The 23230-nt window shown below is 39.2% G+C and overlaps 1 protein-coding gene across 1 annotated transcript in view; it reads right to left on the bottom strand.

The window, feature by feature from the left end:
• Window positions 1-15475, bottom strand: part of TNFSF15 (TNF superfamily member 15) — a 32924-nt gene extending 17449 nt beyond the window's left edge. The window contains exon 1 of the mRNA XM_007526756.3: window positions 15151-15475. Coding sequence (XP_007526818.1) covers window positions 15151-15381 — 231 coding nt within the window. The 5' untranslated portion in view covers window positions 15382-15475. The remainder of the gene's footprint in view (window positions 1-15150) is intronic.
• Between the last annotated feature and the right edge of the window lie 7755 nt (window positions 15476-23230).

The following is a 23230-nucleotide window of genomic DNA, read 5'->3' on the forward strand; positions in this document are numbered from 1 at the left end:
TTTAGTGTCAGAAAATTTAATTTATTTTTAATTTTTAATTTTTAAAATTTTATTTTTATTATATTTTACCCTTTTGTTGCTCTTGTTGTTTGTCATTGTTATTATTATTGTTGTTGTTATTGCTGTCATTGCTGTTGGATAGAACAGAGAGAAATCAAGAGAGGTGTGAAAGACAGGGGGAGAGAAAGATAGACAACTGCAGACCGGCTTCACAGCCTGTGAAGTGAACCCCCTGTGAAGTCAACCACCTGCTGATGGGGACTGGGGCCTCTAACCGGCCCTTGTGCTTCGCACCGCGTGCACTTAAACTGCTGTGCCACTGCCCTGCTCTCATTTTTTAATTTTTAAAATATTTTATATTACAGAATTACATATTGACAGGGGTTTGAATCCACACCATTCCCACCAGCGGAGTTCTGAATCTTCACTCTCCCCACTGCAATCCACCACAGTTCCCCTAAAGTTGTAGACATAGGCCAACTATCTTCTCTACAACTATCTACCCACATTTATATATAGTTGCCCCTTTGTTTGATTCAGTCCTCTCTTCCCCTCTAAGCCACTCATAACATCGTAGCTACCTCCATATGTCCCTCTCTTCCTTCTCTCTCTTTGGGTGCTGATGGAGCTGGAGTGCAGAGTCCTCTTATCTTCATTCTATCACTTCTCCCCCAGCTGGGAGTATGGATCAAGGTTGTTTATGGGGAGCAGAAGGTAGAGTTCTAGCTTCTGTAGCTGCTTCTGCACTGACCATGGGCATTGACAGTTCAATTCATACCCCTAGTCTTGTCAGAAAATTTTATTATTTTTAAATTTAAATTTATTTTTTATTGAGGAAATGCTGGCAAGTCTATTATCACAAGGGCAGTTTTTTTTTTTTAATCTTCCCAGCACATGTGTCAGCACACCCCACTACCAAAATGCTCTCTCTCTCTATTTTCTTAATCTTTTTTTTAACTTTTAATTTTATTTGGTAGAACAAAGAGAAGTTGAAAGGCAGGGAAAGAAATGGAGAGAGAGAGAGAGAGAGAGAGAGATGCACATCTTCAGCATTGTTTCACCACTGGTCAAGCTTTCCCTCTGCAGGTGGGGACCTGAGGCTTGAACCTCGGTCCTTGTGCATAGCAATACATGCACTTAATGAGGTGTGCCACCACCTGGCCCCCCAAAATGCTATCTCCATTCACCCTAAAGCACTGGGGTATAGAATCCTTAAATCTGATAAACTTAATATCATATTTATTAATGCCTCACCCTGTTTTTTCCTTGTTTTGTTTCTTAGATTTAACGTATGAGTGAGAACTGGCTTTGTTGTTTCTTTCTGGCTTATTTCATTCATCATGATGTAGCAAAAATCAATGCTCATTTTTTTCTTAAAGCTGAGGAGAGTTTTTTTTTTTTTCTTTAAAGCTTCACTTTCTTGAGTTGCAATTCTGCTCATAAACTTTTGAAGAATCCTTATGGTCTTCATGACACAGACCCAAATACTTATTTGGGTAGTTAAAGTGACAATTTGCCACTCCAGTCTTGTTAACCATTATTTATAACCCTCCAAATCCTCTGTGCTCCAGTTGTAAGGGGGGGGGGGATTGCAATGAATGATTTAAGGAAGCTGAGCAATGCAGTATGTGTAGATCCTGTGTAGTAAATGACAGCACTATGCTAATCCTTCACATGAATTATTTCCTTAAATTTCAAAAGGAAACTCTAAGCAGGGAGGTGTACTATTCATGTTTTCACATTGCAACTAGGGCTCATAATATTAGATGATTTGCCTAACATCTTACACCTGAAAAGTAGTCAGTGGGATTTTTACCCAGGCCAGTTGACTGTGGAATGTCAAACCTTAGATAATTTTACCTATCTTCTGGATAAACTCCTCATCTAGTGAGGTGGACAAATAGGTACCAGCAGTTCTTTCCTTTAGCACAGGGCATGGTGAGAGGAATAGAATGCAGAAATTAGAAACCTGGCCTGGAAATGGGGAAGTTGGGGGGAAAATTATCCCTGAATTTAATTTTATTTTATATATATTTTAAATTTTTATTCATCATTTAATAATGATTTACAAAATTATAAGATAATAAGGGCATAATTCCACACCCTTCCCACCACCAGAGTTCTGTGTCCTCATTCTCTTCTGAAAACTCCAGTAGTTTTCCCAAAATCACAGCTAGGTGTTGACTATTATTTCTGTAACAATCTATCTTTTAAAATATATTTTGCATTTAACCTATGGTCCTGCCTCCTCTTCCTTTCTATGTCGCACTTACACCTGTTACTACTTCTGAATGTCCTTCCTTTTTACCTCTTCTCTCTCTCTGTAGGTCCTGATGAAATTGGAGTTCAGAGCCCTCCAGTCATCTTACCCCTAACATTTCTTCCTCTCTGAGGGTATGAACCAATCTTCTTTTTGGGGTGCAGGAGGTGGATTCTGTAATTGCATCTCTGCTGGACATGGATGTTGGAAGGTCAGTGTATACTCTCAGCCTTGAATTGAATTTCAGAGATCTTTTGGATACTAGTTAGGTGATAAAAGATAATGATCATTCTACCATAAAAAGGCCCAGAAGATCATGTGAGCAATCAGGAATTTGCCAGAATTTCTGTTGCCAAAAGAATGCATTATGTGCATTTAACACAGGTTTGTGAGTGAAATAGACTTTGAAAACCTAAACCCAACTGATATGACTACTTGTCTATTGTCAGTAACTGATAGGCAATGGGGATAGAGAAGCAACCTAGAAGAAAAGATTTTTACCTACTGTCTTAGGCAAAACTGACAGAAATAGATCCTTTAGCCAGACAGGAAACTGGATAGAAAAAGGGATCTGCCCAGGTTAATCTTCTGTTTCATTTAGACCTTTGTAGAGCATTCTCTTTGAAATTCCTACTTATTTTTTGGATATGTGGACACTCTGCTAGGTTTATAGCATTGCTTTTGGCAAGAGTTCTGTTATTACTAGAATATATTTGGGAAGTGAACACATTGACCTATTTGTGTTGCTGGGTTTCTATAACTTGGGCACATCTTTTATTTTAATGTGTGGATGAATTTTAATGGTTCAAAATGCTACTGAACATCAGGAGGCTCTGATAGTGCCAACTGGCAGGCTAAAGACTACCACATTCCAAGAGTCCTCAAGAATATCATCTGGGATTCTCTTTCTAAGAAGAACATCCAAATCCTCCAGGGGTTGCTTCTCTTTGTTACTATTGTTTTGGGAGAAAGATCATTGCAAAAGAAAACTGGAATGAATGAAGACAGTATTTGAGAGGATAAAACAATAGCTCATTTGGGGAAAAGCTTATACATCTGAATTGGCTAGATGCTTGCTCTCAATATGGTTGTTGGGCAATATCAGGCCAATAAAATGTCTTAACTCTGCCAAATGTGACTCAGTTCCATAATTTCTGGATTAGTCTAGTGGCATTAGAGCGATAATGATCCCTCAGGGATACTGGTCACTGTAATATTAGTTTCCAAATCTAAATAGACAGGAGTCCAATAGCCCCTCTGGAAATATGATGCATTCCCCTTTAAATGCTTTCTTAAACCACTGGCTGTGAACCAGGAGTGAATTTTTTTCCCTCCTAAGCATTTACACTCATTTTCCTAAGTGATGTTACTTATTAGGATGCTTATACTTTTACTGCTAGAATTCAAGTTAGAGACATAACATGGAAGGATCTTCTCTTTCTTGCTCACTACAACATTCTTGGTCCCTCAGACATAATATAGCACTTCCATTGAAGTAGTCAATGAGCATGATACTCTGATAAGCAGCCAGCAGAATGGAAGAGAAAGGAGAGAGAAATAGAGGGAGGGAGGGAGTGAGAGAGAGAGAGGAGAGAGAGAGAGAGAGAGGAAATGAGAAAGCGGGAATAAGGTTCACTATTAGTGACTTTAGCTAGAGTATTCCAACTGCAAAAACTAAGAATGTTTTAAATTTCAGTTTAAGTTAAAAATGTTTTCTTTATGTAGAGGTGCATAAATCATGATCTTTAAGTACTACTGACTCAAGATTTTCATGAGACTTTCTTTGGATTATATTTGTATGGATCTAGAAATGTTTATAGACAATGGCCAGGCCTTGTTTGGAGTCAGATCCATAAAAGACAATATTGTATGCTATGGACATATACCTTTGTGGACAGTGGTAATCTGTATATATCCACATTCTTAGCCCAAGCAAAAAAAAAAAAAAAAAAAAAAGCTGGTGCTTTCCTATCTAGTTTTTGTAGGATAGGGAATCTTCATTCTTGTTTGATTTTCTTGTTTAAAGAGGAGATGATTAGTTGAGGGTTCAGTGGTCCTATATTGTGCTTTTGTTTATTCCTTATTTATTGGATCAGGACAGACAGTAACTAAGAGGAAGGGGGAGACAGAGAGGGAGAGAGAGAGAGACAGAGAGATACCCATAGCACTGCTTCACTACTTATGAAGCTTCCTCCTGCAGCTGGGGACTGAGGCTTGAACCTAGGCCATTGCACATTAAAACACACCCCTCTTATCCTATTGTTTTTGTCAGTGTTTCCTTTCTATAAATAAAAATTAGAAAGAATAAAAATATATGCTCAACCAGGTGCATCACCACCCAGCCCTTGTTTTTGTTTATTCCTCATATTATTATCCAGCTGCTCTCAAGGGATGGTTTGCCATCACTTTCCCACAGCCTTTGTTAGTCAAGGTTAAAGAATAAATGGAGTATGGGGATCTGAACCTTTATATGCATACAGATCAGATTTTGGCTCATATCAAGAATCCCACAAACAGTAATTGAGTACACAATGCATGATCCAACTTAAGGGAGGTTTCTTTTAGATCCTTATGTTGGTATTTCCCCAGCAAAAATTCCCTGAGTGTATTTTCATCAATAATCTGCTTAGCTTTTCTCTAATGTTTCCTAGTCATACTCTTCTATATTCACAAACAGAAAGATATAGCATATCAATTTTTTCCTGTCATAAATGATGTAGGTGCAAAGGTATAAATGTCTTATGACCCATAATATACTTTCAACAATCCTTGGGGAAATATGTAAACGTTTTATCTCCTCGGCTTTCCCCCTTGCTATCTCTGTTTGTACTTGCACAAGGATCAAAGCAGCCTAGGGGATGTTTTATTCTAAGACCACTTTTTCCCCTCATTCTTAAATGTGTGCCAGGCATGGCTTTATATGCTATGTTCAGAGTAGCACAAATTATGTGGTATTTGCAACTGAGATAATGTGAAAATCCCAGCTCTATTATTTCCTAGTGGTCTGTCTTACTTTAGCATGACACCTAATCACAGTGAGGCAGTTTCCTCATCAATACAAGCAGACTTCACTTTTTCTCCCAGTGGTAAAAAAAAGCATATACATAAAGTGATAGTCAAATAATTTTTCTTATTTATTTTTATTTTTAAAGATAGAGATAGATCACAGATAGACTATATCTATCTATCTATCTATCTATCTATCTATCTATCTATCTATCTATCATCTATCAATGCACCAATCAGCTCTGGTGGTGCTGGGGATTGAACCTGTGATTTCTGGAACCTGTGATTTCAGGTATGAAAATCACCCCAACTCCAATTTTTCCTTCTTTGAATTCAATTAATGCTAGAAGTGTGTATTTTTGGTTTTGAACTTACCTTCCTTTTGGTCTCATCATTTCAATGGTAAACAGAAGCTATCTTTGTGTCTCTTGATCAACAACAGATTTGGAACCTAATCTAGAACTGCTAGATGACTTTCCCCTTCTCCCAATGGTAGAATTTTCTACAGTTTATAGATTGTCTCTGGATGTCTGCCTTTTTCAGAATCAAAAAAGTTTGAGGGATAGAATGCATTTCAAAACTCAAGTTTGTTGCTGCTGGTCACCATTCAGGAAGTTGGTACAGCAATGACCTCCCATAACCAGTGCATGTTCTGTCCAGTTAGGACATGGGCATAAGAACTTGATGACTGGGTACCGAGTGATGTACGTGCTTATATCAACAGATGAAAGAATGGATCCTGGAATCACCAGAAGTGTGCTGCAGTGGATATTTGGGCTTCATACCCACAGCTTGCTTGCACCTTCCTATCTCTGGTTTCTCTGCCCTTAGGCACAGCCTAAGCTTTGGAATGAGTTGGACTTCTCTTCCAGATGTACTAAGACTTCCAGAGGCTGTATCAGGGGACCTGTCATGGAGTGCTCAGGGCCTTACAATCCATAAAGTACTTTCATTTCAACTGTTTTCTCCAAACAACAAGTGAATGGGGAATACCACTATCTTACTTTGATAGAGGAAGCAACTCAGATGAGATAAAGAGGCTCACTCAAAAAGTAGTAAGTAGGAAAGGTATATCTGTTGAGCATCTACATTACAGGAATAGCCTTTTAAAAAATTATGTCTTTGTTTGCATTATCTTTATTTATTTATTAATTAGATAGAGACAGTGATAAATTGAGAGGGAAGGGAGTGATAGAGAGGGAAAGAGGTAGAGAGATACCTGCAACACTGCTTCACCACTTGCAAAGCTTTCCCCCTGCAGGTGGGGACTGGGGGCTCAAACCTGGGTCCTTGAGCACTGCAACATGTGTGCTCAACCAGTTGTGCCACCACCTGGCCCCTAGGAACAGCTTTTAAAAAATATCTTCAGAGTTCTCAGAATAGTGCTCTAACTAAAGTACATTAAGCTTCCTGTTTTATAGACAGAGTATATAGCCTTAGGGAAATCAGGTACTTTGTACATCCTTCCATGCCCTCTCCATTCAGAAAATACTCAATGAATGCCTTTTGTAGGTCAGGTACAGTGAGGTGCATTCAGGTAAGGAGGGAGGGGAATAACATTGGAGGAGCACTTTCTATGTGACTGGCACTTTTCTGGATATCAGGTAAATGATTTGTTCTTCTACCCAGAGGCAGACTGGCACAGTAGTTATGAGGAATATCTAAGCATATTTGAATCCCAATATCATACTCTGTGACTTTGTGCACATTATTTTACCTTTTTTGGTTTTGTTTTCTTTTTCCTTCTCTCTCCCTCTCTCTCCCTCTCTTCCTCTGGGGATCAGTGCCGGCACTGTGAATCCACTGTTCCTGGCAGCCATTTTATTCATTTTATTGGAAAGAATAGTGAGAAATTGAGAAGAGAGGGGAAATATAAAGGGAGAAAGATAGACATCTGCAGACCTGTTTCACTGCTCATGAAACACCCCCTCCACACACCCACACAGGTGGGGAGCTGGGGGCTTGAACCTAGATCCCTGTGCTTGTCCTTGCACTTTGTACTATGTGTGCTTAACCTGGTGTGCTACCACCCCCTCCCCATTATTTTACTTTTTTTAAGCCTCAGCTTCATCATCTTTCAAATGGAGGTGCAAGTAGAATTTTCCTTACTGTGTGATTTGAAGAAATATTAGAGATGATGTATACAGGAAGCATGTGTCTCATATTCTATATATTACACTAGGGACTTTATTTGTATGATTTCATTTCCTGTTGTCAAAATCCTAAAAATGAAAAAGGTTAGAAGTGAGTGTGATTCATAATGAGTTGCTTAGAGGCTGGGAAGATAGCATAATGGTTGTGCAGAAGACTTTCATTCCTGAAGCTCTGACGTCTCAGGTTCAATCCCTAGCACTACCATAAACTGGAGCTGAGCAGTGCTCTGGTCTCTCTCTCTCTCCCTCATTAAAAAAGAAGTCATAATGACTTGCTTAAAGTCATAGTTGTGACATGGAGGCATGACTATCCCTCAAGTTGGAAGCCTGAGCTGGCATTACCATAGAGATTAGAGTATCTCAAGGGCATGCAGGTGCTTGAGAGGGGAGCAGGAAGCAAGAGTGGGGAGTCTTGCAGGATTTAGAGAGAGAGGGAGAGGGAGAGAGAGGAAATGAGATTGGAGTAAACCAAAGAGAAGTTGCAAAAGTATATGCAGATGATTCTAAAAGTAGAAACTGAAAAAGAATAGACACAGGCTAGTGGTATGGCCCTGGGAAGTAATACCTCCTATGGCTTCTCACAGTTTATTGCTTAGTATTATACTGAGTTCTTATCCTGTGCCAAACTTGGAACTGAGTCTGTGTGATATATTCTGATCTAGCACTGACCCAGGGTGTGCTAGAGAGGTGAGAGATGGAGGCCAGGTTTCAAGAGACTTATAGACACTTCCTTAGGACAGTGGAGTCCACATAGCATCTAACAAAGGCCCAGCTCATGATCAAGGACAGCTGAGTAAAGAATGCATTGGAGGTTGGATTGGGTTGTAGGGACAAAACCAGGGAGGAGTGGGAGGCATGGGGAAACTCATAGACATGAAAGGCCAAGAGAAGGCCAACACAAAAGTCTGCTCTCTGGCTTCAAAAGGGCAAACTTTAGAGTAGGAGAGTGAAGCTATAATCTCTGATGTAATTTCCACAAACAAGGAAGTTCTCTGGTCATAAGAGTAAGAATTATCATTTACTAATCCCTGTTAACTACCAGATACTTTTAATACTTTATTTCTAAACATTCTATTTCATTCATAGGAATCTGATGCCCACAGAAGCTAGCTAGAATGATTAAACTAAAACTTTAAGCTAGAGCTGAATTTTATTGAATTGAATTTTTTATGTATGATTTTTCCAACATAAAAACTACCTGATATTATCCAAAATTCCAAATATCCTAGGCCATTTTACTGTCTATACACTTTTTAAAAAAAAAACAAATAATATACATTCTATACAAAGCGTATAAGTCAAAAAGTGTGTCCTCTTTTAAATTGTCATCCAGCTACTTGGTTCCTCTACTTGGATATTACCAGAGTTATGAGTTGCTTTGCATTTTAACACATTAATATGTGAGTGAGTGCCATTCTTATTTTTTTTTCTCTCCAGAAAATGAAGTGTTCCAGTGTTTACATGTTGTTAGACATTTCCTTTCCTTTTTTCAATTTAAATTTTATAATCTTTATTTATTGAATAGAGACAACCAGAAATTGAGAGAATAGGGAGAAGTATAGAAGGAGGGAGATGGACAAATATCTGCAGCACTGCTTTACCACTTACAAAGCTTTCTCCATGCAGGTGGGGACTGGGGGCTCACACCCAAGTTCTTATGCATTGTCACATGCCCACTCAACCAGGTACCACCACTCAGCCCCTTCTTTCCTTTTAAAATTTTCTTTCTTTTGTCATTGTTTGGGAATTCATTGCTGTGGGATGACTTTTTCAGATATATTGAGACAGAGACAAACATAGTAAGAGAGAGTGAAAGAGGTCACAATACAAAAACTGCCTCAAATGTAGTAGGGTCTGTACTTGAACGCTAGTCTCACAAATGGCAAAGCAGTGTATTGCCCATGTGTGGTATTTTGATGGCCCTCAAATCTTTTCAAATCAAATGCTGATTTCTGCTCTGAAATTTACCTGGGCTCTGAATTTGTTGCATTGAATCTTCCAATATACAGCCACAGAAGAAAGACTCTAGGTTATCAATATTATTTTTTTAAAAATTACAATCCCAGTAATTGTTTTATTGCTGCTAATAAAAATCGGCAACATTACCACTTCTGATGCTTTTCCAGTGTCTGGTTTGGGGACACAGGAAAGATTATGTCAATTTTGTTTTCTGGAAGAATGAGGCTGAGCAACCAAAGGAAAATAATCTTAGTACTGACTCTGCTTTCGATTTACTCTGTGGTCCTGAAAATTACCTTCCCATTTCTGACCCTCCTTTCTCACAACTGTAAAATGAGAAACTCAGGCTAGGTCAAAGGTTGGCAGACTTTTGCTTTATAGGACCAGATAGTACATATTAGTTGCAGACCATAGGATCTTCTACACAACTACTCAATTTTCTTGAAACATGGTAGCAACTAGAGTTTGTAAGTGAATGGATATGGCTATGTCCCAATGAAACCTTTACAAAAAGAGGCACTGAACTTGATTTGACCCCTGGGTCACATTGCTGACCCCTAGGCTAAGGACATTTCATCTGTTAATTTCTAAAAGCCTGTCAAGTAGTTTATTCTGTTTAGTAGGGGTGGAGGACAGTGTTTTTTCCCCCTGCCAGGGCCATTTGGATATTTACAACATAATTTTGGATCATAAAAAGTTGTCAACTTGTGAAAATAATAAAGTACAGAAAAGTACTTTTATTCAAAGTATTACCCTTACTATAACATTGTGCACAAAACAAAACAGGAAAAAAAAGCACTATGGATAGGCCCTCAATCATTTACTGCCTGTCTTCTATTATGCATATTTTTTGAAGAAGAGAGAGAAAGAGAGAGAGAGGTGAAAGGCCTAAAAAATCATCAACTTAAGAATTAACATTTAGTATTGTTATGAAAAAATTCTTAAATTTATTCAAATTTGAGTTCCACCTGTGGTTGCCATGGAAGGGTCAGACAAAATGATTCTGTGGGCCACATACAGCCTACAGCCAATGTTCTCCCCTCCTGCCTTATGGGGAGGGGAGAGATAGCCACCAACTAATATTCACATTGTTGGTCCTTGCTAGAGGTTTTATGGAGACAATTTATAATTCTCAGGACACTTGAGTTGGATAAATGCTATGGGAAAATGGAAACTCACTGGAGTTCTGTACTTTGTCCATTTTCTTATATTCAATCCCCTTTCAACACTGAAGCCTCAAACCTTCAATTTCTCTCTGGACTGATGGAGAAATATATTAGTGATGCCAATTTCCTGTGGCTATTACAAGGTAGAATGAGGAAATCTGGCAAAGCAGACCTGGCAGAGCGAACAGCTAGGTAAATATCAGGAGCTGGAGAGCCTTCAGAGTTCCTGGAGAGCCTTCAGAGTTCCTGGGAGAAAGGGGGAGAGCTAGTGGACACTGATGGGGGCAGTGTGAGAAGGGAAAGTGTTACAAAATCAGGCCACAGAGACAGGATAAGACTATGATACAATCTAGAGGTTTTCAAAGAAGAACTTTGGCTCTTCTGTGGTGAATTGAGACCAGCTGGGCTTTATAGAATTTGTTTTACTATTACTCTTGTTTCCTCCCCCTTCCCAACATGGGGGTGATCTATTCATTTGTCTATAAAAAAAAAGACACATGGAAAATGCTTTTCATGTTCAGAAAAGATGATTTTGAGTAGAAAGAAGGAGTTTGGGAGGCAGCACAAAAGACTTGGAGACTTGATCTGTCAGCCCTGAGACCTCACTCTCCCACCTCCCAGCCTAATAAATTTGGCTCCTCACATAAGCTCTTACTTCATTCAAGTTCTGTCAAATACAACTGCTCACCCCTCATTGTGTCTCTGGTTTGATGTCAATTCCAGTTGCCTCATGTGTGTGAGAGCACCTTGTGTGAGTTAGGATTAATACTGTGAGACTATTGTCTTTTGCTTATCTGCTTCTGGGTTTGCTTTTCAGGGCTGGGAACATATTTGAAGTGCTGAGTGATCTCTTTCTCTTAATTCTTGTGCTCCAGTTGGGTCATCATAGGAACAAAAAGCTAGCTTAGATTTCAAGAATCATCTAGCTGAAGACTGTTGGGCAGATGGGGGGTGGGGGACTGTGGGGTTGGGGGAGGGAGCATGACAAGGAAACAAGGTTGGGATGGGAAGGGAAGAGGAGGAGTTGGTTATTTGTTCTTTGCTTCTGGGTGAGTCTGGGGGAGTTTACTTATGCGAATCATATTGAGCTTTTGTATTTGTGTGGCTTATGAAATGCTATAGACTCTGGGAAGACAGGTGTGGGTTGCATTTCTGGGTATAGGTCTTACTTAAAGGTGGGGCTGAGATTGTAAGGACAAAACCAAATTAAAAATAAGATACTTAGGTAGGAGAGATAGCATAATCTTTATGCAAAAGACATGCCTGAGGCCCTGACGTCCTGGGTTCATTCAATACCATGCACCATCAGAAGCCACAAACCCACAAACCAGATCTGAGCAATTGCACTCTGGTAAAGAGAGAGAGAGAGGGGGGGGGGAGTTTTCTATTCCCACAGAACATTTACTACAGAAAATTCACAAATTCAATGCTACTCATTTTTAGAGTTATCTAAATCCCATTTGAAGACCAGAGAGATTTTTATTTCTTAAGGTCTTAAGAGCTATCTCCCTGAAATGCAAACATGCAAATATAAAATCTCAGTGTTCACACCATACCTAGGTTAATGCTTCTTCAGCAATGGGAATATTTTCTTCCTTTGCTACTTTGGGGGAGAAGATTTTCAGTTTGGCAGATTTTTTTTTTAGATGCATTTCCCCCCCTCCCCTATGCTACCTCTCTGTTCCATATTTTCTTCCTTGGAAAAAAAAAGGAGTGGAAGGGGCAGGCTTAATTTATCCCTGGCCCAGGAGTCCTAGGCAAGCAGTTCTAAGAATGAGATAATAATTGTTATTTGATATTCTTCACTGGGATGTTAGCACAGGAGTAAGACTCAGTAGATAGCAAGACTGGTTGCTTGGTTCTGGACATAGCATTGCAGGTTTCTTAGCCACCCCCCCCATCCCCAACAACTCCTACTTCCAAAGCTGAGTTTGGGTGACATCAAGAATTCCATAGTACTTCTTGTTGATAAAGTCTTAATTCCTCAAGTGACTCACATTCAGACTGCCAAGATCAAGTTCTCTCAGTAACTGCCTGGTGCCTATGACCCTTCCCACATTTCCTAGCACATGTTTTATTTGTGCTGCAATAGCTACTAATACTCTGTCTTGATAGAATAGGACATTGGATCAGTGACATGAAGCCACACACTTATTTTCACATCACCAGAGCTGGGATTCATCTGTCTAAATTATTTCATTGCTATGTCCACTCAAGCTGTACTCTTTGATCTGGTCGTTCCTCTCTAAATCCTGTTTTCTTCCGTCTCTCTGAGTTAGATGTTTCCTGTTCACTACTCCAGATCCATTCTCTGCCCTTGGAGACTCTGGGAGATTGACCTCTCTGCAATACTTGCTCTCTAACTCCTTTGAACCTGGCCTTTCAGTGGGTCTGGTCAGTAGGATCAGAGGGTGCAAGCAGGTGGCCAGATATTTTCTTTTCCCTTCCTACCTCCTCCCTGATTCCCCACCCTCCTCAACTTTTGAACAGTCTTGCTCTATTTTACTTTGGTGTAATACTCCAATTCCATTTCAGGTTCCCCCAATAAAGAAATAAATTATTTAAAAAAAAAAAGAAAGTTCTATTTTAGCTCTAATAAACTTGGTTTTCTAATCCTTTGTATTCTTTAAACTTATTCCTTCATTTGTTTCCTCAGGCCAATGGTGACAGGCTTCCCACTACTGCTAATCCTAGTATGCCTCTGGTCCTTGCCTTCTCTGTCATCTCTCTGCATTTTGACAGGTACCTTTCTTTAAGTCTCTTTGTAACTCTGTGTCCTCTTTAACATGCCACCAGCTTGAGATGCTCTGTATCTGAGGTCACATGAGGGCTCTGCCATAATGGAGCACAAATATCTAGTCTGTAGCAAGGAGATAGCTAATTATGAAAATTTGACATTGGGTAGGTAGAGCAGAATCTCCACCTGCAAAATAAATGCCTTGAACGTCTCTAGATAAGTTCATAATAACATAGATTTCTTCCCTTGGGAAGAATGTCTTCTCACAGAAAATAAAATTGAGCTTTATTTGTTCATTTAGTCAACTATTATTGTCATTATTATGAATAATGCGAAGTCAGGGCCTTGTACATGTTCAATTTTATCACTCCAGGACTAATTATTATTATTTTAAAAAGTTAAATAAAAAGACTTTGAGAGGGAGGGAAGGAGGAAGGTGCTCAACATTGCTTGAGCTTCTACTGATGGGCACCTCACTGCATTGTAGCATTCTCCTTGGTTTCCTAGATTAGCTATGGCATTCTCTAGCTTCTGCCAAAGCAAGGGATTTCAGATACTGGGGTAGAGAGAGTGCTTCCTGCAAGCACCCAAGAAAGCTCAAGTGACTGGAAGTCTGTAAGACCTCATACAATTATGATTAGCTCCTTCTGGATTAAGAGAGAGTGACAGAACACACTGCACTGGATACTGCAGTCTGGCTTCTTAATAGCCAGCCCCCAGCTGGCCTGGAAGTCACAACCTGACCTCTGTGCCCTGAAATTCTCTAATAAGAACAACATTTCCGGTTGTCTACATATTTCCACATTTTCTGAGTGATGGTTGCTGCTTGAATCATGGTCTGCTTACTGATCCTGGCGGTTCTTTGCACTACTGAGAGTTTTATATTAACCATGGTCCACATGCAGTGATTCTGCCTTGAAGCTGATCAGCACTGCATACAAGGCAGGTGTCCAATTAACCTAAAAGGAAAACCTGTTTTCTGCTCTGGGATTTAGTACTTTGAACTAAAATGAAATTGTTCATCAAAAATTATGCAGGGATTTTTTTGTAAGTGTACCACTTGAACAGCACATTTCCCAGACTTAAAGATATAGTTCCGATGGTTCTAATGTAGATTTGCACATTTGTCCCTGTACCCACCCTACTACATCCCTCCTTAGACCCTATTTCCTTTGGGTAAACAATCTCTTCCCAAGCTCCAAACACCAACAAGACCCAAGAAAGTAGACAGAGAAGAGGCTCATTTTAAGCTTTGAAAAATATTTTTAACCCGAAGAAAGGCGGTTGATTAGATAGAATATAGCAGATACATGCACAGTAAAATAAAGCAAACACTTCTAGTCTTGCCAACTATGAATTTTTAACAATACATAAATTTATAACATATCATTAGGCTTCATCTTATTAAAAAAAACCTGTGGAATTATGTGCTTCAAATTTTTTAATGTCCACTTAATAGTTATGAGATAGAGATAATTATCTTTTTTTCTTCTCTAGGCTTTCTATTTATTTAATGACTATGTGTTAATTGTGTAATTTAAAAGTTTTTAAAGCAAAGGATATTTCAAATTATTAGTATACTATGTTTATAATTATCCAAGACATAGGTGATTTGAGTTTCTTCTTATCAAAACATGAAACAGGATAAGTAATTCCACAAAATTAGTGACAATAAATACCAAATTGGATCTTCCCACATCTCACATTCTACGGTTTCTTTGAATATTGAAGCAAGGACTCTTGATGGCTAAGTGTCCACCATCCAGAGCTGCAGTGGAGATGAGGAGCCTACAGCAGGTCTGCCGATCTCCTGCAGATCCCAAATCCTCACTCCCGTCTCCAAGTTGATCAGCACAGACTCCTGCTTACCTGGAACATACAGACCTCGCCTTGGACTCTGAGCTGGCAAATGAGCAGATAGGTGGTAAGTCCTATCAGGATGGGGAGTGCCACCAGGCAGCAGGTAAGAGCCCAGTGCATGCCACTGCTGCTGCTCCTGGCTGCTAGCCCAGCTCTAGCCTGGGGCCTGAGGCTGCCTTGCTCTGGCAGCATTTCCATGCTGAAAGTCTCCTCAAAGTCCAGTCCCAGATTCTTTGCCATGCTCCTGCTGGACCTGGAGACGTCTCTGACACCTCCTGGACAGAGAGACCCCCCATTAAATAGAAGTCTCAGACTCACACTGGGATGAATTAAGTACTGCCTACTCCTCCCCCTTGTTCCTCTCCCGGCCCCCTCCACAACATACTGCACCCCGCCCAGCTAGGGAATGCACCGCCTACAACAGAAACCAAGTTTGATATAAGGGGGAAAAAAAAGGAAGACAAGAGAGCTTTCCCAAGCATATCTATGTACAGTGTGCTCATGTGCTCTTTCCTTCATTTACAGAAGGAAGTTAGGAAAGTCCCTGGAGGAGGAGAAGAAAAATTCTTCAAGTCAGTGGGTGGAGCAAATTAAAATATACCTGTTTTCTGGGCTGGAAGTCTGCCAGATGTCCCAGTCTGGGGAGTGTGCTGCTTCTGGAAGTGAAAGTAAAGGATTGGGAGGTGTGCAGTATTGCTTGCAGACTGGGAAATGGAAACCACGTTTGCATCATCACTGTGTAAAGTGCTGCCAAATTCTTTCTTTTTAATCCTCATGAGGGCTCATTCCCCAGGCACAGATTGGATACTGAGATTCTGAAAGATGAACATTTGGACAGAATTCACAGACCAGACTTCCTTGAATTATCCTTTAAATTACGCTGTGGGTCCTCTTCTCTCTACCACATAATCATCTATAAAAGGAAAGTGTCTTTCTTGTCTCTGTTGACCAATCACTTAAGCAAACAGTGTGAGGCACTGACTTCTACTCCCCAATTAGTTTAATTTAATGGAACATCAGTGACAGGTCACATCCATAGTTTGTGTGTGCGTGTGTGTGTGTGTGTGTGTCTACTCGAGTACCGGCATATGTGCACCCTAACATGTAATAAAGATTATTATTTATTCAACACTTCCTTTGAGTTGGCCACTGTCCTGAGATCAATGAACTTATTCAATCTTAGGATAGTCTTTGGAAGTAGGAATGTTGTTATCTCCATTTTACAGATAAGGAAATTGAAGCACAGAAATAAACTAGCAAATCCAGGCAAATGTAGGCAAGTGGACTCCAGAGTTTCCTAAGCATGGCATTATACTACATTGGCTGCTGTGTTTTGCATGGACATCCACACCCATTCTTTCCCTTCCAGGTTGGTGTCAGAGAAGCTTTCTGAAGAAAGAAGTAGTGTTGAGAATAGTTCTTGCAGCTTAAAGTGAGTGTAATATTGCAGAAGAATTAGGGACACTATAAAAGATAGGTTACAGAAATAGGAAAGTTTAAGGCTGTCCTGTGACATGTGACATCACATGGAAACAAGTCTGACTAGAGCTGCCCAGTCAACTATGACCTTGCTAATATCTAAATGCTCAGGCTACTTGGAAAGTCCTTCATGACTAGTTCCTTACCCACTACTACCCATCCCAATATTCAATATCATTTCTTTTTAAAAAGTATTTATTTACTTATTCCTTTTGTTGCCCTTGTTATTTATTGTTTTTGTTACTGCTGTCGTTGTTGTTGGATAGTACAGAGAGAAATCAAGATAGGAGGAGAAGACAGAGACGGGGAGAGAAAGATAAGACACCTGCAGACCTGCTTCACCACCTGTGAAGCGACTCCCCTGCAGGTGGGGAGCAGGGGGCTCGAACCGGGATCCTTAAGCCGGTCCTTGTGCTTTGCGCCATGTGTGCTTAACCCTCTGCGCTACCGCCCAACTCCCATTCAATATCATTTCTACATACTTCTCCAAGTTGTGGTAATCTCAATGCTCCATTGTTGCTCCTACTGTTCTCTTCATTGTAAAAGCTTTAAGCTCTTTCCCTTCATATGTCTATATTCCTCTCTATATTTTTAAACATGTACAAAGTTTTCATGTATTCTTCTGCCCTCATTTTTTTGGGTCAGATGTTCATCTTCATTCATGAACTACACCATATTAGAAAGTGATGGACCATTTTCCATGACTCTTATAAAATTACCAGAAGGCATACACTAGGTCATATTATTTCCCTGTTGATGTAGTTCCTAGCATAGTGGAGATCAAAGTATTGACTTTTCATTAGCATCTACTAAAGTAAGCACTTAAGAATTTTAGCAAATAGTAATTGTTTTTTTATATTTTATTTATTAATGAGAAAGGAGGAGAGAGAGAAAGAACCAGACATCACTCTATTACATGTGCTGCCGTGGACCGAACTCAGGACCTCATGCTTGAGAGACCAGTGCTTCTTCATCCACTGCACCACTGCCCAGACCACAGCAAATGGTAATTGTTATGTCCCTTTGTTAGTCATTCTTTGCTTAATAACTCTAGTAATTTTTTTTTGAGACTAACTTAAATCTTCTCTGCTAATAATAACAACTCTGTGGGTCACTTTTAAGGGATTTACAAATGTATCATTACTAAACAGCAGTCCTTGAACAATTAAATTGATTCATTCAACATTAATTTTCTTATTACACTGATTAGAAAAATACAGTGCTGACTGTTGTTGACTGAAATTCTGTTATGAGACCTGATTTACTTCTGTGTTGCTTCACTTATGTGACAGTTTTTTATGAACATATAGAATGTGCAGTGACACATTTGGTTAAGCACACAAGGACCTGGGTTTGAGCCTCCACTCCCCACCTGTGGGGGGTACTTCACCAATGGTGAGGTAGGTCTACATGTGCCTTCTCTCATCTTCTCTCCTTTTCTATCTCTCCCTCCTTCCCTTCTCAATTTATCTCTATCTTATCAAAAACAAAAACAATATAAAGAAATAAACAAGCAAAAAACCCCACCAAAACCGGAAGGTAAAAAAATGGGTGCCAGGAGCCCCAACAATTAGCCTGGTGGTAATTATATATAATCAGTATAGAGTTACAGCCCTCCCTTTTTTAGGTAACTCATATATTTGACCAAACCAGGTATTAAAATTGGAACTCTAACTCCACAACCTTTGTGGCAAAACCAGAGAGAAACACTTCATTTACCTACCTATAAAAGTTTTCTCCTACTAGTCTGCAGTGCATGAGACCTCAAACTTCTCACTTAGAAAGAATCACTTAGTGCTCTGCACTCAGGAACTTTTATTAGTGTGAAAGCCTGGTAACAGTACAAGTCTGTTAAAACACAGTACAAGTATATTAAAACATAAATCCTGTCTCTAATGGAGAATCAAACATAATGGGGGAAAAAAAGAAGTCAAGTCATAAACTTGAGAAAAATCCTAAATCTAACAGAGCTATGTAAACTTCCTAAGGAAGCATAAAAAACTATGGTCTTAAGGATGCTCACTGAAATGAAAGGATCAATGGAAGAAAATTTAATGAAGTCAGAGAAAACATGAGAGAATGTTTGGGAGAAATTATCAATAAAGAGATTGCAGAAATCAGAGAAATGAAGAATTAAGGAACTGAGATTAGAAATACATTAAAGGAACAAAATAATGGACTCCGTTGTAGGCCCCTATAAGACTTTGCCCTCAATGCAGATCAATAATGGTAGGGAATGTTCCATTCTCCAAAGGGAGGTTGGACAACATATATACTCTACCTATTACCCAAGGAAGATGGGTCCTGAAATTAGTGCAGCCTGGAATGTTCCTAGCTATGACCACAGAATGCCAGCTCAGACCTATAGGTATGCGGAGGTTACATAAGCTCATTTGCTGAATATAGGCCCCAGATGAAATAGGTGGAGTTTACAGTTAATAATATTTATATACTTTCCCCATATTTGGGGGTTACTCTCTTCCCTGATCCAGTGTTCTAGATCTTTTTCCAACTATGACACCATCTCCCCGGACAATAACCTGGGTCCACCTGCATATTAGATGTCAGGCTCAGGTAAAAACTTAGTGAAGTCATGGGCCCTCTAGAATATACCTAAAACAGACCTACTAGCTTTTTCCAAAACAAAGACCCCAAATCTTCATGTGCAATATTCTTGCCTTTAGGTTCATGACTAGTCAAAAATTTGTTCTGCATTATATCTTAACTTTTTTTTCAGATACCAGGTTCCAGATGATACCATGATGCCAACTCAACTTCCTTGGCCAGAGGACCCCACCATGTGTCCTAGAGCCCACCCCGCCCCCAAGTCCCTGCCCCACTAGGGAAAGAGACAGGCTGGGAGTATGGATCCACCTGCCAACACCCATGTTCAGTGGAGAAGCAATTACAGAAGCCAGATTTTCCACCTTCTGCACCCCATAATGATCCTGGGTCCATATTCCCGGAAGGATAAAGAGTAGGGAAGCTATAAAGGGAGGGGATTGGATATGGATCTCTGGGGGTGGGCATTGTGTGGAAATTTTCCCTCTTATCCTATTATCTTGTTAATATTTCCATTTTATAAATAAAAATAAAAAAGAATAGGGGAACCGGATGGTGGCACACCTGGTTGAGTGCACATGTTACAGTGTACAAGGACCCGGGTTTGAGCCCCCAGTCCCCACCTGCAGGAGGAAAGCTTCACGAGTGGTGAATCAGGGCTGCAAGTGTCTCTATGTCTGTCTCCCTATCTCTGCATTCCTCTCAATTTCTGGCTGCCTCTATCTAATAAAAATAAAGATAATAAAAAATTTTTTAAAAAGAATAGGGAAGCTTCCAATGAAAGGGATTGGTCATAGAACTCTGATGGTGGGAAGTGTGTGGAATTGTAGCCCTGTTATCTCATAATCCTGTTAATCATTATTAACTTGCTAATAAAAACTAAAAAATCAATCAGTAAATTAAAAATACATTAAAGAAGTTGACCATCAGAAAGACAGAAGTTAATAATCAAAACTGTAAACAGAAAAATAAAGCAGAAGCCCCCCCCCAAAGAAAATATAAGAAATATGGGATAATATAAGCAATATTTGCATGATAGAGGAGATAGAAGGAGATCAAAAATAACAGAATTATTTTTTTCTTTCTAATTTTTTTAAAAACTGGATAGGACAGAGAGAATTGAGAGAGGATAGAGAGATAGAGAGAGGGAAAGAAAGCCAGATATCTGCAGACTTGCTTTACCACTGATGAAACAAACCCCTTGCAGGTGGGGTATGGGAGTTGGGTCCTTGTGTGTGGTAATACGTATGCTTAACTGGGCTGGTTGGCCACTTCCTGCCCCCAAAACAAAATTCTTGTTTACTGATATAATTAATTATTTTTTCTTTTGCCACCACAATTATTGCTGGGGCTCAGTACCTACACTATGCATCCACTACTCCAGGAAGCTGTTTTTTCATGTTTTTCTTTCCATTTTCAGTTGACAGGACAGAGAGAAATTGAGAGGGGAGGGGAGATAGAGAGCTTGAGAGAAAGATAGACATTTGTTTCACCACTCATGAAGTGTTCCTGCTACAGGTGGGGAGTGGGGGCTTGAACCCAGGTCTTTGTGCAAGGTGATATATGTGCTTAATGGGGTATACTACAGCCCAGCCCCATAAAAACAGAATTATTAATTTCAGAAATATTATCTGAAAATTTCTCCAAATTAAAGAAAGAGATAGAATCCAAGATCCAGGAAGCTCTAGGAGCTCCAAGAAAAATAAGCCCAAACCTAAGCTTATCAAGACATAATAATTCAAATTACAGAGATCAAAGATAAAGAAAGAATATTAAAAAGCATCTAGAGAAAAGTAAAGAGTCATCTATAAGGGAAATCCCACAAGACTATCAACTAACTTCTTAACAGAAACTCTAAAAACTAGAAAGGACTGGTTGGATATATTCAAAGTTTTTAGTGGAAAGGACCTCCTACCCATGAGTACTCTGTTCAGACAGATTATCAATAAGGATTGAAGTAGTGAGGAAGAACTCAGATTAATAATAATTAAAGGAATTCAGTACCATTAAGCCAGCCCTATAGGAAATATCAAAGGAACTTATATAAATGTAAAACTGAAAGCTCTCTCTCTCATATAGAGTAAGTAAAGGAATCAGGAACAAGAAAAGCTAAGCAAAAATGAGCCTTTTGACTTTATGAAGCACTGGAATTGCTCAGATGGGAGTAGGTTGCAGGGGTGGGAGTGGGGGTCCATTAACCTTTGGTGGGGGATATTTGTACAAGGTGTGCTAATGTATTTTCAAAAGATGTAAACTTGTAAACTATGGTTATCTCAAAAACTAAAACTATTAATATACAACATAATTTAAATGTACATATTAAAAGGAAGAGGTAGATACTACCACACAATATAAGACCTCAAAAGGTGCTGAATATATTTGTGTACATATTCTTGGTTCTATGCAATTTACCACATGTATAAATTCTTATAACCATCATTACAGTCAAGATACAGAAAAGCTTCATTGCAAGGACTCCTTATACTACAGATACCTTTCTCCCTTAGGCCCTGGCAAATATTCATCTTCTATTTAACTTGATAATTATGGTGTTTATGTCTGTTTGTGCGTGTGTGAGGGGGAGGGGAGAGGGGGAGTGAGAGGGAGAGGGTTAGAAAGAGAGAGAAAGAAGGTTACTCTGCTTTGGCACATGTGCTAGAGAATAACTCTGGTCCAGGCATGCAAGTCCTATGCTCTACTTGAGTTATATTCCCATACTCACAAATTATGACATTTCACAAACGTTATATAAATGGAGCATATGGTCTGTATCTCTTTGAGCTTCACATTTTTTCACTCAGCATAAATCCCTTGAAGTTCATTCTGTCACATGATTCTTATGTTCATTTTTTGATTACTGAATAGCATTATTTCACAGTATGGATGAACCAGTTTGTTTAACCAGTTACTTATTATAGGACACATGGTTTATTTACAGTTTTATTAGTTATTATAAATAAATATGGTACAAGTAATGGCATACAGGTTTTCCTGTGAATACACTTCATCTTTTTGGTTGAGTACCCATGAGTATTACTGTTGAATGATGAAGCAAGGCACTTGTTTAGTTTTGTAGGTAACTGCCACACTCTTTTTCAGAATCATTGTATCATTATACTTCTCACTAGCAATACATGAAAAGTACAATGTTCTCTCTGCATCCTTTCTTCAGTATTAGGTGATAACACCATTTTCATATTCTTTTAAGTAAATTAGTTAACTAGTTATTATGAGAGCAAGAGAGACAAGAGCACCTCAACTCTGGCACATGCAACACTGAAGACCAAACCTGTGACCTCAGCCATATTGACCTTGTACTCTACCACTCCTTACCTGGGGGCATGCTTCACTAGTGGTGAAGCAAGTCCATAGGTGTCTCTCTTTCTCCTTCCCTCTCCACATCCTCCTCACCTCTCAATTTTTCTCCATTCTATTTAATAAAGAGAAGAATGGAAGAAAGAAAGAAAGGAAGGAAGGAAGGAAGGAATAAAGAAGAAAAAGAGAGAAAGAAAAAGAGAAAGACATTCCAGCACTGTTAGCCACTAGGACAATGTAAATAAAATTATGATAATATCACTATACATTCACAAAGGTGCTAAATTTTAAAAAAAGCAGTGAGAATTGGGGAGAAAATATATAAATATAATGTACTCTATTGTATAGTCTTAGTGCTTTAGGAAAAGAAACAGACACACCTGTAAGGATTACTTACATCAACAAAACAGAAAAATGATAGGTCTGATGAGGTTGTGGAGAAAAAGGGAACTTTTTCTGCTGGTGGGAATGCAAACTGGTATAGCCCCTTTGGAAGATGTAGAGAGTCCTAAACAAGTAAAAATGGAATTGCCTTATGATCCAGTAATACCACTATTAGTCATTTACCCAAAAGACACATAAACACTAATTCAAAGGGACATATACACCCTTATGTTCATAGCTGTATTATTCACAATATCCAAAGAGTGGAAGCAGCCAAAATGCTCATTGACAGATTTCTGGCTAAAGAAGCTGTAAGACATACTACTTTACAATTAAAAAGATGATATTG

Source organism: Erinaceus europaeus, chromosome 10, assembly GCF_950295315.1.
Source record: "Erinaceus europaeus chromosome 10, mEriEur2.1, whole genome shotgun sequence".
Taxonomy (NCBI): domain Eukaryota; kingdom Metazoa; phylum Chordata; class Mammalia; order Eulipotyphla; family Erinaceidae; genus Erinaceus; species Erinaceus europaeus.